Genomic DNA, 16,123 nt, shown 5'->3' with positions numbered 1-16,123 from the left:
TATATATATATATATATATATATGTGTGTGTGTGTGTGTGTGTGTATTGGTTTTTGTGTTTGCATAGTGACACACACACATGTGCAGGTGTGTGTGCCAGAGGCCTACAGCAAGGTGTTCTACTCTACACTGTCTCTCACACTGCACCTGGAGCCGAACTGGCAGCTACAAGTCTCACCCACCCTGTCTCTGCCAGCCACAGCACTGGGAGGTTATAGGTGTGTATAGCCATGCCTGACTTATTTATATTACTCTTTTCAAATTTTGTGGGGAGGGGACACAGGCATGTGACATCCAAAGGACATTTTCAGGAGTCAGTTCCCTCCTGGGTTTCAGGGATGAAACTCATGTCGTCCAGCACCTTTACCTGCTAAGCCTTCTTGCCAGTCCCTACTACCTGACTTTTCATGTGAGCGTTGGGGACCGGAACTCAAGTTCATGCTCACAGGCAGGTACTCTTACCCAGTGAGCCATCTCTCCAGTTTCCCTCTTCTCCCTAATACTGGGGGCTAAAGCTAGCAACCCTTCAGCTAGGTTCTCTAACACTGAGGTGTAGCCCCTGGATTCAAGCACACTTGTGTTTCTGAGGAAGAGTAAAGGACAAAGATATTGAATGATTTCACCATGATCACAGTTAGTAGAGCAACCATAAGTCTAGTGTTTCAACTTCTACCAGGTTGTAGTTGGCTGATTCTTGCACCAACCAGAATGACCAGTAGAACTCCAAATTCAGTCCATGGGGCGTGGATGTGGGTTTATGGAGGCTCTCACCAACAGAGGTTACTCTCCTGGCTTGGGGCTGGCTCCAGTTCCTGGAGGGTGCCCACTCCCCAAGCTGTCACACTAGGGACTCTGTCCTACTTGTGAACAGTTGTATACAGCTTTTTTGTTTTGTTTTTCGAGACAGGGTTTCTCTGTGTAGCCCTGGCTGTCCTGGAACTTTGTAGACCAGGCTGGCCTCGAATCCAGAAATCCGCCTGCCTCTGCCTCCCGAGTACTGGGATTAAAAGCATGAGCCACCATGCCCAGCTGTACACAGCTTTTAAAAGGGCTGAGTTCATCGACCCAGGTGAACTGAGGTCTCATGGAGGAGTGGCAGAGAAACCACACGTCGTGATGCCTACACTTTTCTGCCTGTCACTTCGGCTGCCCTTCACAAATCCTTCCCAGGACTGACCACAGATCAGCTCTTACAAGCAGGACATTAGAAGAGATGAATCCAGAAAAGTGGGGCAGAACCAACCTACCTGGCTTTTAGTTTATCAAGTGACCACAAGTTTCCTGAGCCACTAATGCCACCTGGTGGCCAAGCTGGACAGATCAACAAACGCTAAAACCAATGTGATTTTACAATTCTAAACTGCAGGGAGCTGGGCGAGGGCTAGGGAGAGCCATTACTCCATCCTGCCTCTATTTTGTAAAATAATCACTTCCCAATTTCTAGGAAAAATATGTTACCAAAGAAAACAACAAACCAGGCATCTCCTACATCTCCCAGAACATTGTTTCCCAGAACATTCCCTTTCCCTATCCTTTTATTGACTACAGCCCACGTGCCCAGCAATTCCAATCATACAATATATGGCAAAACGTCTGTCATTCATTAACAAAATTAATTTTTATTCAGTGAAGCTCTTTCCACATTTCCAAGGCAAACACCTACACACAGTGAAGTTAGAAGCATCCCAGGATGACCAAAAAAGTACATGTGTAAGCATGTCACCGGCGCCTCCGAAAACCTGAAACAGAAGGAAGCCAAGAGTGAGGCAGAGAAGGGCTGGAAAAGTGGAAGGCCCTAGAGAAGGGCTCTGGGAGGCATGCTCCGAGGCCGGGGGCGTGCTCTGAGGCTGCACTCTCTGTCCTAGGCCTCACAGGACCATGCAAAGTTAGAAAGCCACCCCTCGGGTGATGTTTTTATACTTCTATTTATAGACTTTTGAAACATGAGCTGTGGGGCCACAGAAGTATAATGCAGAGACTCCCTTGCGAGAGACACTGATTTCAAGCTTGAGAAAGAAAACAAGAAAAGAAAAAAAAAAAGCCAACCTAAAGAGATTAGTGACTGTCACAGAAGGGACAGACAAGACCTGAGACAAAGCTCCCGAGAGATGGCGTGCCAACTCAGACTCCCCATGGCACCTAACGCCTACTGGTTCACTGACCTTTCTTCTTCCGACCTTTCTTAGGTAGCTTCTTCCTCTTTTTAATAGGATTCTGGTCCTGCAGAAAACAGAAGCAAAGAACAGCACTGCATTTCAAGCACCAGCACCCTTGCCCGAGCTCGCTGCATGAAGCCCACACGTGGCTAACAACACGGAGGCTCCTGCTACCACTGTACCTCACATTTACCTCATCGAGATGAGCAGTCCCCCCTGTCAGAGCACTGATGTCACTGAAGTGTGTGAGGGAATGAAGCTGGGAGCTCATGGTACTCGCTCGCCTTCGAAGTCCTTTCTCTCGCTTGCTAACACTTAAGCGCACCATCATGCTCTCTTCATAGTTGACCCTGCCGGAAAAAGAGTTTGCAGAAGGTTCAGACAAGGATAGGGAGACAATATCCTGAACCTGGACCCAGTACTTCTTCGTTCTCATCCAGAGTCCTCAGGACACGCATAGATCAATACCATTTTTAGCTAAGGATATGTGTGTGGATGTTTGGTCGACAACTTCCTCACTAAAATGCTCTCTGCTGGATCCCCTCTCTGCTAGGGATTGATCTATGGTCCAAACACAACAATAGTGTGTATAGGAGAGAGTTCCCACGTTCTGCTCTGTGGAACACAGCTCCTGATGGGCTCTTCTGGCCAACCATCAGCCATAAAAGCTGTACCTAGCAACACTACCCAGCTCGGGTCAGGCTAGTTGTTTGTCCACCGTTCTACCACACGTACAAAGACTACAGTGCCATACAGAACCTGTTTTTACTGCTTTCTACCCAAAGTAAGACCTGTGACGTTGACGGTGAAAGGCAGCCTACTAAAGCCCCACGAGGAACTGAAGATAGTCTCCTTTACATAGAGTTTACTTGAGCCTCAGTAGGTAGAAGAAAACAAAACAAAACAAAACAAAACAAAAATTAAAAAAAAAAAACAACAGTTTTCCTCTAGTTCTTATTGTACTTCAACCTCAGCAATGTAAAAGTGCCACCCAAGCTTCTCTCTCCACGTTCTGTATCATGCTGGGTTTCCTGGGCCAGACTTCATCATGCTCACACACAGTGTGAGGACAACACTCTATAGATTTGAGAGGATTTCTAAATGCAAGAGCTCAGACCTGTGCTGATCCTCCTGACTCTGGCGAGTGACGTGAGGGTGTCGCACGTCCCGGATCTCCTCCGGGGCGTCTGAGTACTGCTCCTTCAGCTCCCGGATGACAGAGCTGCTCAGCGCCCGCCTCTTGGCTTTCTCCAGGCGATTCTGCTCCCTCTCGGCCTCAGTCTCATCTGTGTGATGAAAATCCACATGACTTATTCTGGAACAGGCAAAAGAGAACAGAAACAAAACTCCCACCAAGGAGGGACAGCCACAACTCCTACCGTAATGTACTGGAACCAGGCGTGGCGGCACGTATTTCTTAGCTGTGCCTTTTACCGATTTCTTCCCCGAGGCCTCAGACTGGTCCTCCTCTGCTTCGTTTTCTTCCTCATCCTCAGAGCTCAACTACAAAAGAAAGTGATTCCTGCAAGTTCAGGAAGCTGTAGTGGACACGTGAGAGGAACACTCAGAGCTGGCGCACCCCGAGAAGCTAGAGTGGGCCCTGCAGGTCAGGGTGAACACAGCACAGGATTCACTTCTGGCGGACGCGAGCCTTACCTTGCTCACCATATTGTTCGGATGAGGCTTAAAACGGAGCGGGTCATTCTCACCTGAAACAGGAAATACAAGGTTACGATTTGAACTCTACGGTGACCCCACAACTTTAGGACGGCTCCCCCACTTACTGAGGCTGCCCGTCACTGCTGTCTTGACCAGTTTGTCAATTTGATACTTCAGTTTTTGGTCCAATGGACGAAGTTTTTCTAAAACCTACAATGTGATAATTTAAAAAGATTACATTGTCTTTCTTGAATCAGGCACATACCAGCATCCATGTGTTGTTTCCGATAAGACAATTTAAACATTCACAAAGTAGAGCAAATGCAGAGGAAAACACCTCCTTACTTAAAAAGGAGAGCATTCACCCCCATAGGAGCCCTGGGGTGCAAGCCTGAGAACCTAAGACTCATACCGTGCGAATCTCCACCAGCCTCAAAACTGCGGGGTGTCCCTGCAGAGATCCTCCAGAGGCCTTGTCCAGGATGAGGTGGCTCAGATCCATAAGGTACATGAGCAACAGCTGGTCTTTCACTTCCAAGAAGCTCAGACCCTGAGTTAAAACAGTAAGAGATAGGCTTTGTTTTAGCCAAAGAACCAGAAGGGACAGCTAAGGCTCTTTACCAGGATCATGTCTTCCCCAATTAGTCCATGTTCCACGAATCACCCTTTCCCTGGTGTACCCACTTAGCAGCCACCTCAGGTCAACTGTCACAGTTATCAAGGAGCTTTTGTTCCAGGAAAGCCCTATTTTCCATCCCCAACATATACGTGAGAGTACTGACAAAAAGCAGCCCAAGAGTGTAAAATGTGGAAAGACATCTAAACCCTGGGACTATGCAGAAGACCACGACCACGACAGAGGGATGCGCACAGCACAGTCTCGGACATCCACAGGATGCCGTGAGATGCGTTCCCATGGATAAGGACTGGTTCTTGAGAAGCATCCAGAACTCACTCAAAGACTAAGAGTGTTGCAGTCTCTGAGCTTCTGACATCGAGTCCACGTGACTCTGTGACCGTGGACCACCCTGCTATTGTGCATATCAGCAGCACCACTGGGCTAGTCTCACTGACAGGCCCTCCCAAGTTTTAACCAAAGAATCCTTCACATATAGCCAATTTTTAATTTATCCAAAATAATTACTGATTTTATCCCTATCACAATACAGATTAGACAAGTGATTTATAGACACTAACATGGGACTAAATCAATGCTGACAAAAGTTGTAGAAAGTGGTCATAATAAGGTTCCAATGGGGCTGTACGATACATGCACCTTCTAAAATATCTATTATTATGTAAGATGTGAATGCATTTGTGAGCACATGCATCCAACCCGGAATACACTGAGGTCAGAACACTCTATGGAGGCAGTTTCCTCCTTCTACCATTAGGTGGGCTTCACACTCATGCTAAATTATATATCCTCCAAAATTCCTGAAATTAAAACTGTGTCATAGGGCTGGTGGCCCAGAAGTAGAGTGTTCATCTAGAATGTGGTTCACTCCCTAACCCCAAATGATATATACATTTAAAAAATACATGAAGCAAATACATTGATCTTCAAACAAAATATAGTAATAATTACATTTGCAATTATTAAATAGAAGTCTTATATCTGCATAAAATGATACTGACAGTCCACAGCCCTGTGGGAAAATGTATGTCTGACAGGTTAAATACTTTGGCCAAAATTACACAGCAAGAATTCAAACGCAAGTCATACTCAGCTCAGCTTCCAGCTGAGTCCTGGGCATGCTTTAAACAACACACTTAGCTCTTTATACTTTCCAAGTGTATTTCAGAGGATAAGCAAGGGAGTTTAAATTCTGATTTATGCACCTGGTGGTCAAATATTGGTTATGTCACTTGAACTTGAGGCTGTAAACGTCTCACATGTAAATAAATGACAGTATTCCCGCACTAGCCTAAGAAGATGATTTTTAAACAAATAAGATAACAAGAAAGCACTCTGTAACCTGTAAGGCACTTTATAGAAGCTCAGCTAACCCACATCTGCTCTTCAGACGAACAAACACTGAAGCACCAGAGGACAGTAGTGCCCAGGGCAAAGGCAGGTGAGAACCGAGGAGTGCTCGGAAGCACTGTCAGGTTCCAACTGGGTTACAGTCATGTGAGAAAAACTAATATTGAGGCAGGCGATCTCTGTGGGTTTGAGGCTAACCTGATCTACATAGTGAGTTCCAGGCTGGCCAGAGCTCCACAGTGAGACCATGCCTTAAAAACAAAAACCAAACCAAATAAACAACAAAACCACACACAAACAAAATAATAACAAATAATAAAAGTAAGAAGAATAAGTAATAAACAGTATGGACAAAAGCAACAGGTAGGAAAAAGATTATTTAAGGGCTGGCGAGATGGCTCAGCGGNTAAGAGCACTGACTGCTCTTCCAAAGGTCCTGAGTTCAATTCTCAGCAACCACATGGTGGCTCACAACCACCCTTAATGAAATCTGACACCCTCTTTTGGTGCATCTGAAGTCAGCTACAGTGTACTTATGTATAACAGTAAATAAATCTTTGGGCCAGCTGGAAAGAGCAGGAACTGAGCGAGGGGATTGACCGGAGTGAGCAGAGGTCCTAAAAATTCAATTCCCAACAATTACATAAAGGCTCACAACCATCTGCACAGCTACAGTGTACTCACATACATAAAATAAATAAATAAATCTTTAAAAAAAAGATTATTTAAAATGTTTAAGTTATTCTAAAAATACAAAAACCTGCTATTGCTCCCATGCTTAAAAAAAAAAACCACTCATTCTTACTAATAGACTACATGATTTTTATATTTTCATTTACCATGAAATAATCTGTTTAACTATTACCTTGGGCTGGGCATGGTGGCACATGCTCAAGGCCAGCCAGGTCTAAACAGTGAGTCCCGGGACAGCCAGGGCTACACAGTGAGTCCCGGGACAGCCAGGGCTACATAGTGAGACCCTGTCTCAAAACAAACAACAAACAACACACACACACACACACACACACACACACACACACCATCCACAAAACCACCTACTCCCCCACAGCATTCAACAGTGAGTATCTCAGGCTCATAGTTACTCTCAGAATCCCTCTGCTTTCTCTGAGATACCTTTTTTTGGACTCTCTGCTTGGCTGGCATATCACTCCTCCTGACTTCTGTAAAATGACTGCCACTACTCATATCTAGTCTTCTGGTCTGCATTCTTGCCAGACTCCTGTACAGAACCTACACATTACTCCTTTTAGATGAAGCTCTAACTCTTAGGACATATACCACACAACAAACCTACAGTAAAAACCAAACCAAACCAGCAAGCACATCATATGAGGAGATATTCCCTCTTCAAGTAACCCCCCTTTTAAGTTACTTTTATTTATGTCTATGTACTTATACACAGCACATGTGCATGGGATGCCCTGGAGCTAGAACTGTGGGTCATGTAGACACGAGTGCTGGGAGCCAAACTCAGATTCCCTGGACGGGTGGCAAAACCACTGAGCTGGCCCTCCCGCCTGTGCAGGAACCCTCACCTTCTCTGTAGAATACGTTCCAGCTCGAACTTTTGTCGTCAGTGCTTGGATCTGTGCAGTGACAGCCATCACCTGAAATTAGCCAAATTAAATCTGAATAGCTCACCCGACCACAAGTAACATCTGTGAACAGTGAAGGATAAATACTAGATAATGCCACCTAAAAATTATCTGAAGTGCTGTTGCGGAGCACCACTGAACTGAGCATTTCCAATAGTTCTCCAAGAGGCAGAGAAAAACATCGTCCAAAGCTGGGGGGAGGGGGTCACTAAGAAACCAAGAGAAGGGTGTGAGGAGCAGGACAGTGGTGATGAGGACTGTGACGTTTGTTTGTTTGTTTGTTTGTTTGTTTTTGAGATAGGGTTTGTCTGTGAAGCCCTGGTTGTTCTGGAACTCACTATACAGTCCAGGCTGACCTTGAACTCACAGAGTTCCACCTGCCTCTGCCTCCCGAGTGCTGGGTTTAAAGGTGTGGACCATAAACAGGCTGAGGAGTGTAATTTTATCTGTACCAATAGAACTTACTATGTAAATGCATATTAAGTGGCACTTATAGCAATATGTCACTATTGCCAACATCTGTTTTCTTAGTTATTATTTAAATAAAAGAGTTTGGGTATAACTTAAAAAGCAGTTTTTTGGGGGGTGGCTGCAATTGGGATGTAAAGTGACTAAATAAACTAAATAAGTAAATGGGGAAAAAACAGCTTTCTGTATTTCTTTGGGTGCTGAATGAATTATTTCTAACTTTCATGAAGAGCATATAAGGCTTTTATTTTACACTTAAGGTAATTTTGTAGTATTCGAATATCTGTCCCCGAATCATCAAACTGTGTGGATGAGACTTACCAAGTCAAAGTTAGCCCCTGACTGATTTATTCTAAAAGAAAGACATACTCACCTGCTCCTGGAGGTTGTTCAAAAGTGTTATCGAACTTGACACGTCTGACTCCAGCACCTCCTACAGATAGGAGGGGACAGGGAAGGGTGATCAATTTCTTTAGGCGAGGACGATGGCAGAACGTACTGCCTATCAAATTCCCTCCTTTCCTTCAAAACAGTCGCGACTTTGGGTCATTTTCCCCCGCACAGGGGCTCACAGCCAGTCTCCTCCCACCACACCCCCAATTTACTGGAAAAGACCGGAGACCTCAGCGCCAAACTTCGCGGCTGCCTTTGCTCCGCGCCACATTGACGCTATCTCTGCTGATGTTCTCGGAATATTCTCCCACCTTAAGGCCCGGTCATGGCCCGCCATGGTCACAAGGCTCTCCCAACAAAGCTCATTCTGAAGAGTAATTTGGGGTTAGCATCCTGTGCGGAGCCAGCCAACCTGCAGCGTCTGACCCTCCCTCTCATCTGACATCTGCTACTGATGTGTCAGGGTGAGCGCATCCCTGAAACAACTCTCATCGCTACTCCTCCATGCTGCCAACGGTTTGCCTCGATCCGTGGAGGCGAAAGGAAACGTCCACAGAGTCCTTCCTTTCCGGGAAGAAGCAAGGAGACAGAACTCACCGGAGCCGCCATCTTCGCAGAGCCCACCCTTTCCGGGCCCGAACTTCCTAGGAGCTAACGTGAGTTCTTGATAGACAATCACAGTTTGCAAATTTCAGCCAATGGAAATAAGAGATCTTTCATTTCCGCTAATCAGAGAGGCGGGACCTCACCTAGCCAATGGAATAAAGAAACTCCCTAAATGAGTCAAACGCAGAGGCGTTCTTAAGGCATAAAGATGGGCGGGGACAGAAGCATGTGATTCGTGATTTACAGAGAATGATGAATCCTCCTTCCAATAAATATTGCTCAGATTATTGATTGACAGCTAGAGCAACCAATAGGAAAAAGGAATTAGTTATGCAGCCCGAGAGCTCATTGGCTCCCAGATGCCGCAGAGCCAGTCTTTCCACGGCTCTTTTCCGCGTAGTACCAAAACAGATCGCTAGGTGGCGGCTTCCGTCCGTTCTCTGATGCGGCAGGATTGCTGGGCCGCCATTGGCCTCTGGACTTCCAAGTGCGCCTTTCCTGGTTCTGAGACTGTCCTTGAACGACAGTGGAGCCCTTTTCATCCGCGATTCGGGTGGTTGGGATGGAGGAGCGGGAACCCACGGTTCAGAAGCCGTCGGCCGCATCACCGGCCCACCCTCCCCGTGCACGCCTAGGACGCCGCGCAAAGGCCGCAGTGCGCCCCGCATTCCTCTCGAGGGAAAAATCGACAGGCGAGGAACCGGCTCAACCTGCCTGCCTTCCTCACTGCTCCATTCGCCCACCGCAGAACTCCTCCATCTTCTCTCAGTATCGTCCAACACGCCCACTCCCTCGCCTCTCACGGGCTGGAGGATTAGGTGGGAGTTACAACTCCCACCCTCCGTCTGCATTACACAATACAGCGCTGGAGAGGTGCTGCTGGCTCGGAGTTTCCTCGAGCAACAGAAGAGCGGACCTGAGCCGGGAAATCCAAAGTGTAGCTTTGGCCTTTAGTCCCAGGTCTCTTTAGTCACGAGCCAAGCAGAACTCCATGAGTTTGAAGCCAATCTGAACTACATTATGAGATCCTATCTCAATAAACAAAATGAAAACGGGGCTGGAGCGATGATGGCTCAGTGGTCAAGAGCACATATTGGAGATGACCAATGTTCCATTCCCAGCACCCAGACAAGGCAGCTCCCGACTACCTTTAACTCCAGCCCCAGGGGAGTTTTAGTTCCTTCTGACCTCCCTATATACAGACATAGGCATACATAAAAGTGATTTTTTTTTTTTTAAGCAAAAAAGAGTAATCCTTTTTTGTATCTTAAATTCTGGGTGGAACATTCTAGTTTCTACCTATTTGGGAACTACATAAAAATCACAGAGGATTTGCCTGTGATAGTTATTTGCTGTTTAAGGTTCATTGGGAGGTTCAGAGCACTGTAAAAGCCTTCTTAGACAAGAGTTTTGATATTTCTTTCTGTCTTTTTTTTTTTAGTAGAGAATTTTATTTGAAATCTGTTGTAAATACACTCCAGACTTTTATCCCCCTCCCAGTCCACCTCTGAATATTGCACATCCCACACCTCCCCAAGAGGATGCCCTGAGGTAGAGACTTGTATTTCAAGGGATTTGAGGCCAGTAATACAACTTGAGTGATAGGTAAGCTTTAAATGTGTTTTGCTGCAGGCATTTTTTTCTTTTTTCTTTTTTTTCTTTTTTATCTTTTTTAATATTCCTTTATTATGTGAGTATACTGAGTCACACCAGAAGAGGGCATCAGATCTCATTACAGATGGTTGTGAGCCACCATGTGGCTGCTGGGATTTGAACTCATGACCTTTGGAAGAGCAGTCAATGTTCTTAGCCGCTGAGCCATTTCTCCAGCCCATTTTCGGTCTTTTTTTTTTTTTAAAAAATATTTATTTATTGTATATGCGCGGCACATGTGTGAAGATCAGAGGATAACAAATGGGAGTTGGATCTCCTTCCACTATGTGAGTCCTGGAAATAGAACTCAGTTGGTCAGACTAGTGGGCAAGCTCCTTGACCTGGGGCCATCTTGTCAGCACTTTTCATGTATTTATTAGGATTTTCTTGTGAAACTTCTGTTTTAACACTATTCTTTGGAACTTGAAGTTTGTCTTATGTGTTATGGACAAACGATTACAATATCCGAGAAAATAAATAATACTGCCTTAAGAAAAAGATTTATTTATTTTATGTTTGTGAGTACACTGTCACTGCCTTCAGACACACCAGAAGAGGGCATCAGGTCCCATTAAAGATGGTTGTGAGCCACCACGTAGTTGCTGGGAATTGAACTCAGGGCCTCTGGAAGAGCAGTCTGTGCTCTTAACCACTGATACTGCCTGTCTTAGTCAGGGTTTCTATTCCTGGACAAAGCATCATGACCAAGAAGCAAGTTGGGGAGGAAAGGGTTTATTCGGCTTACACTTCCACATTGCTGTTCAACACCAAGGAAGTTGGGACTGGAACTCAAGCAGATCAGGAAGCAGGAGCTGATGTAGAAGCCATGGAGGGACATTCCTTACTGGCTTGCTTCCCCTGGCTTGCTCAGCCTGCTCTCTCATAAACCCAAGACTACCAGCCCAGAGACTGCACCACCCACAAGAGGACCTCCCCCTCTTGATCACTAATTGAGAAAATGCCTTACAGCTGGACCTCGTGGAGGCATTTCCCCAACTGAAGCTCCTTTCTCTGTGATAACTCCAGTTTGTCTCAAATTGATACAAAACTACCCAGTACACTGCCTTATTTTTTTTATCATTAAAATACCAATAACCTTGGAGAGATGGCTCAGCAGTTAAGAGCACTGGTTGCTCTTCCAGAGGGCCTCAGTTCAGTTCCCAGCACCCACATGGCAGCTCACAACTGTATGTCCAGGGGATCTGACACCTCATACAAATCCATAGTAGATAAAGGTAAAAAAAAAAAAATGAAGAAGGGGAAAAAATTAAAAATACCAATCACCTTGTACATTACAAGAAATGTTAGAGCTAACAGTGCAATAAATCTTTCTAAAGTTATTTCAGATTCAGCCAGCAAGCAAGAACACAGAGCATTAAATTTGTCTATTTTGTCTTTTGTTGTTTTCAACAGCTCCAAATGCTGCTGAGTACTCAACACATTTACGAGTACACACTGAGCAAAGAAAAAGCTTTTTTAGGAATACAAATTTAATTGCAGTTTTAATTATTAACATTTCTTTTACCGTTTTTGAAAGTTTCATGAGTACATATTTACATTGTTTCACCCCATATTCTCCCTCCTCCAACTGCTTCTGTGGCCTCTCTCTCAATACCATGATTTCTTCTTGTTTTACACACACACACACACACACACACACACACAGAGGTAGGTAGGTAGGTAAATAGATTTGTCTATATAAATGCAATGTGCTGAGTCTATTCAGTGTTGCTTATGTCTTTAGGGATATATGTTGTGCTGGTTAGTTTTTTGTCAATGTGACAGATAATGTTACCTGGAAAGAGAGAACCTCAATTGAGAAAATGCCTTCATAAGATTGGCCTGAACTCAAGTCTGAATAATGATAGATGTGGCACTTACCGTGGTCCTGGCTTATATATATAAGAGAACCAGATGAACAAGCCATGGATGGAGCCGGTCAGCATCAGTCCTCCATACTTTCTGTTCTAGTTCCTGCTGTCAGGTCCCTGCCCTAACTTCCCTCAGCGATGCAGTGTGACCTTAGAGTCGTAAGATGAAATAAACCATTTCTTCCCTGAGTTGCTGTCGGTCAGGCTGTGCATCACAGCAACAGGAAGCAAACTAGAGCTTATGTGTTTAAGGATGAGCACTCAGGTTGCATAACCAATCGGGGCACATTCCTGGAAAAGATGGATTCTCCCATTCTTAGCAGCAAATGGCAATAGTGTTGTCATTGTTGCTGGCCTTGTTTAGACAACCGTATTGTCAAGATTTCACCGGTGCAGTGACCTGTCGTGGAGAAGGCACTATCCTGTAGCAAATGTCCCGGTCCTCTGGCTCTTACAATTTTTCTACCCTGTGCAGGCTAGTATTATGTCAACTTAACACAGGCTAGATAGAGTCAGCTAAAGGAGGGAACTTCAGTTGAGAAAATGCCTCGGTAAGATCCAGCTGCAGGGCATTCTCTTAATTAGTGATTGATGTGGGAGGGCCCCATCCATCATGGGTGGTGCCATCCTTGGGCTGGGGTCCTGGGTTCTGTAAGAAAGCAGGTTGAGTATGCTATGAGGAGCAAGCCAGTAAGCAGCATCCCTCATGACCTCTGCATCAGCTTCTGCCTCCAGGTTCCTGCCCTGTGTGAGTTCCTGTCCTGACTTCTTCAATGATGGACTGTGATGTGGAAGTGCAAGCCAAAAACAAACAAACAAACAAACAAATAAACGTTTTCTCCCCAGCTTGCTTTTGGCTATGGTGTTTCATCGTAACAACAGTAATCCAAACGAAGACACACATCCTCTTCCCCACTGTTCCCTGAGCCTTGGATGTAGCAGTTGCATTGTAGATGTTTCAGTTAGGATGGGGACCCCACAGTTGTTCTCTGTGTTAAAAAAACGATTATTTTTAATTTTAGAAATGGGTTGATTCTATATTGCTCAAGCAGGGCTCAAGTTCCTGGGCTCATGGTGGAGAAGTCTTAAATTAAAAGCATTTCCTTATGAATTTTGGAGCAGGAAAAAGCCCAGAATAGTATTAATTAGGTATTATCTTAAATCTCTCTCTTTTTATGTATGTATGTATGTATGTATGTATGTATGTAAGTACACTGTAGCTATCTTCAGACACTCCAGAAGGGGGCGTCAGATCTTGTTATGGGTGGTTGTGATCCACCATGTGGTTGCTGGGATTTGAACTCAGGACCTTTGGAAGAGCAATCGGGTGCTCTTACCCACTGAGCCATCTCACCAGTCCTATCTTAAATCTCTAAAGCTAAAAAAGTCTGTCCAAGTTTTGAATCAGTTGAACTCTGACATCATTAGAAACGCCCTGAATTTTATAGTGACTTTTTGATACTTACACTCAAGAACTTTAAAACATATTTATATGTGTATATATAATATATATACCATGTGTAATACATGTTATCTATATGCTATATATATATTATGTGTGTATTGGGTATGTGTATGGATGCATGTTTGTCTGTGTTCCACATCTTTGCCTGATTCCTGAGGCGGCCAGAAGAGGGCACCAGATTCACTGGAACTGGAGTTAGGAATAGTGGCGAGCTGCCCTGTGTGTGTAAAGCAGTGCATGCTAACAGTCTTCCTTTTCCTTTTTCATTCCTGCTCCACCTCCTTTTTTTTTTTGAGACAGGATCTCAAATGTGTCTCTGAAACTCACTAAGTGGACCAGGCAGGCCTTGAACTCACAGAGATCCGCCTGCTTCTGCTTCCTGAGTGCTGGGACTAAAGGTGTGTGGCACCACATGTGGCTTAAGTTCTTTCTTTCTTTCTTTCTTTCTTTCTTTCTTTCTTTCTTTTTTTTTAAATCTCTTTATAGTCTTCTCACAGTTTTCTGATAGAATTTCTGTAACTGAAATAGTTTCCTGTTTTGTTTGTTTTATTGTTTGAGACATGGTCACAGCATAGCCCAGGCTGGCCTTGAGCTCCTGATCCTGTTAACTCCTGAGTATATAGGCATATAATCCCACAACAAACCAGCTCTAAATACTTGTCTGGGGCTGGAGAGATGGCTCAGTGGTAAAGAGCACTGACTGCTCTTCTGAAGGTCCTGAGTTCAAATCCCAGCAACTACATGGTGGCTCATAATCATCCATAATGAGATCTGATGCCCTCTTCTGGTGTGTCTGAAGACAGCTACAGTGTACTTACATATAATAAATAAATAAACGTTTAAAAAAATATTTGTCTGGAGGCTTATTCTTTAACCTATATATTATTTAGAAACCTTGTATTCGATTGCTGCTGTTGATTTCTGATTCAGTCCTCTGTGCCCACAAAGCACCCACCATCCCTCTTCTTTTCAATGCGCAGGTGCATTTACAGCATCTTAGTGAATGTTCTTCGTGAGTTTGAATGAAGTGTGTATGTTGTCATTGGTTAGAGAAATTTTTACATGTCAGTTAGGTCCAATCAACTGATTACTGTTTCGATCAGTTATGCTCTTGGTGCCTCTGAGATCTATCATTTAGTAGAGGGGAGTTGAAATCTTCATCTATACTAGTGGATTAATCTAGATTCCTTGCCCTTCTGTATGTTTTGGCCTTAAGTCGTCTGAGCCTGTCTCCTTAGGTGTTGGTACAAGGATAACAGCTCTCATTTCAAAAGGAGTAAGAGATGGTTTATTCTGGAACCACGTATGGGTGGCTATGGCCTGGGCACACTGATTCAGTTACCCCAGTACTGGGTTTCAACATGGTAACAGTTTGATGAAGTTGTTCCAGCAACAGAACAAAAGGAAATCATACATTGGTGCCATCGGGGAGGCAGGTCCAGCAAAGAAGCCTACGTTTGAGTCACAGAGGCTGTGGAATGTTCTTGCCTCTGGGTTGGTGGGAACTGTATATTCCACAAGGATGTCACCTGAGAGTCATCAGGATGCCAGGTCAGACACAGAGTGGGCCATAAGTGGCTATTAATAGGGATAATAATAGCGAAGATAAGTTGGCTCTATATCTGCAACATTCCAAACTCTTCCCCAAACACGGAAATTCTTATCAGTTGATCGGCCTAATAGAGTCCTTAACGCAGAAGCTTGTCCCTGGGACTTCAGCTGCTGACAGTAGAAACTATTTTGTCTTCTGGGAGAATTGACCTCCTTATTATTTAATGCCACACTTTACCCCTGATAATTTTCTTTTCTTCAAGATCCTTGTAATCTAAAATCAGTATGATTACTTCATCTCTCTTTTGATCAGTATTGATTGGTATGGTCTATTTTTCTTTTTCCTCTTACTTTTTTTTTTCCTGACTAAGCTGATCTTGAATTTTGGATCTTTCCCCTCCTGCTTCTACCTCCTGATGCCAGGATTATTGGCATGTGCCATCACACCTGTCTCTAATTTTGAATATATTTGTGTCTTTAGAGATAAGAAAATTTTCTTATTTGTTTTAAAGATTTTATTTACATGTTTATTTCACATGTGTAGGTATTTTATCTGCATGTATGTCTGTGCACCATGTACATTCAGTGTCTATGGAGGCCAGAAGTAGCTCACCCAGATCACATAGTACAGCTGGGATCTTTAATATCTGAAGTCTCTTCTCTTAGGCATTAAACCATTCTGCCTCATTCTAGTAGAA

The 16,123-nt window shown here is 44.3% G+C and overlaps 1 protein-coding gene across 1 annotated transcript; it reads right to left on the bottom strand.

The window, feature by feature from the left end:
- Positions 1-1,596: 1,596 nt before the first annotated feature.
- Positions 1,597-9,000, bottom strand: Ngdn (neuroguidin). The gene is made up of 11 exons (XM_021203716.2): positions 8,877-9,000; positions 8,260-8,319; positions 7,359-7,430; positions 4,228-4,365; positions 3,941-4,025; positions 3,813-3,865; positions 3,536-3,659; positions 3,274-3,442; positions 2,350-2,506; positions 2,163-2,220; positions 1,597-1,739 (listed from the first exon to the last, which is right to left on the bottom strand). Exons 1-11 carry the CDS (start codon positions 8,886-8,888, stop codon positions 1,720-1,722), a joined length of 948 nt encoding a protein of 315 aa, XP_021059375.1. The 5' UTR covers positions 8,889-9,000; the 3' UTR covers positions 1,597-1,719.
- Positions 9,001-16,123: the final 7,123 nt, after the last annotated feature.

Source organism: Mus pahari, chromosome 8 (genome assembly GCF_900095145.1).
Source record: "Mus pahari chromosome 8, PAHARI_EIJ_v1.1, whole genome shotgun sequence".
Taxonomy (NCBI): domain Eukaryota; kingdom Metazoa; phylum Chordata; class Mammalia; order Rodentia; family Muridae; genus Mus; species Mus pahari.
The sequence above is the reverse complement of the archived record's forward strand: the minus strand, read 5'-3'. Positions and strand labels throughout refer to the sequence as shown.

Coding starts and splice junctions, on each gene's coding strand:
- Ngdn (XM_021203716.2), bottom strand. Junction 4,366..7,358: donor GAACGTATTCTACAGAGAAG/GTGAGGGTTCCT, acceptor GTTTTAACTCAG/GGTCTGAGCTTCTTGGAAGT. Junction 3,866..3,940: donor AGCAGTGACGGGCAGCCTCA/GTAAGTGGGGGA, acceptor TTCCTGTTTCAG/GTGAGAATGACCCGCTCCGT.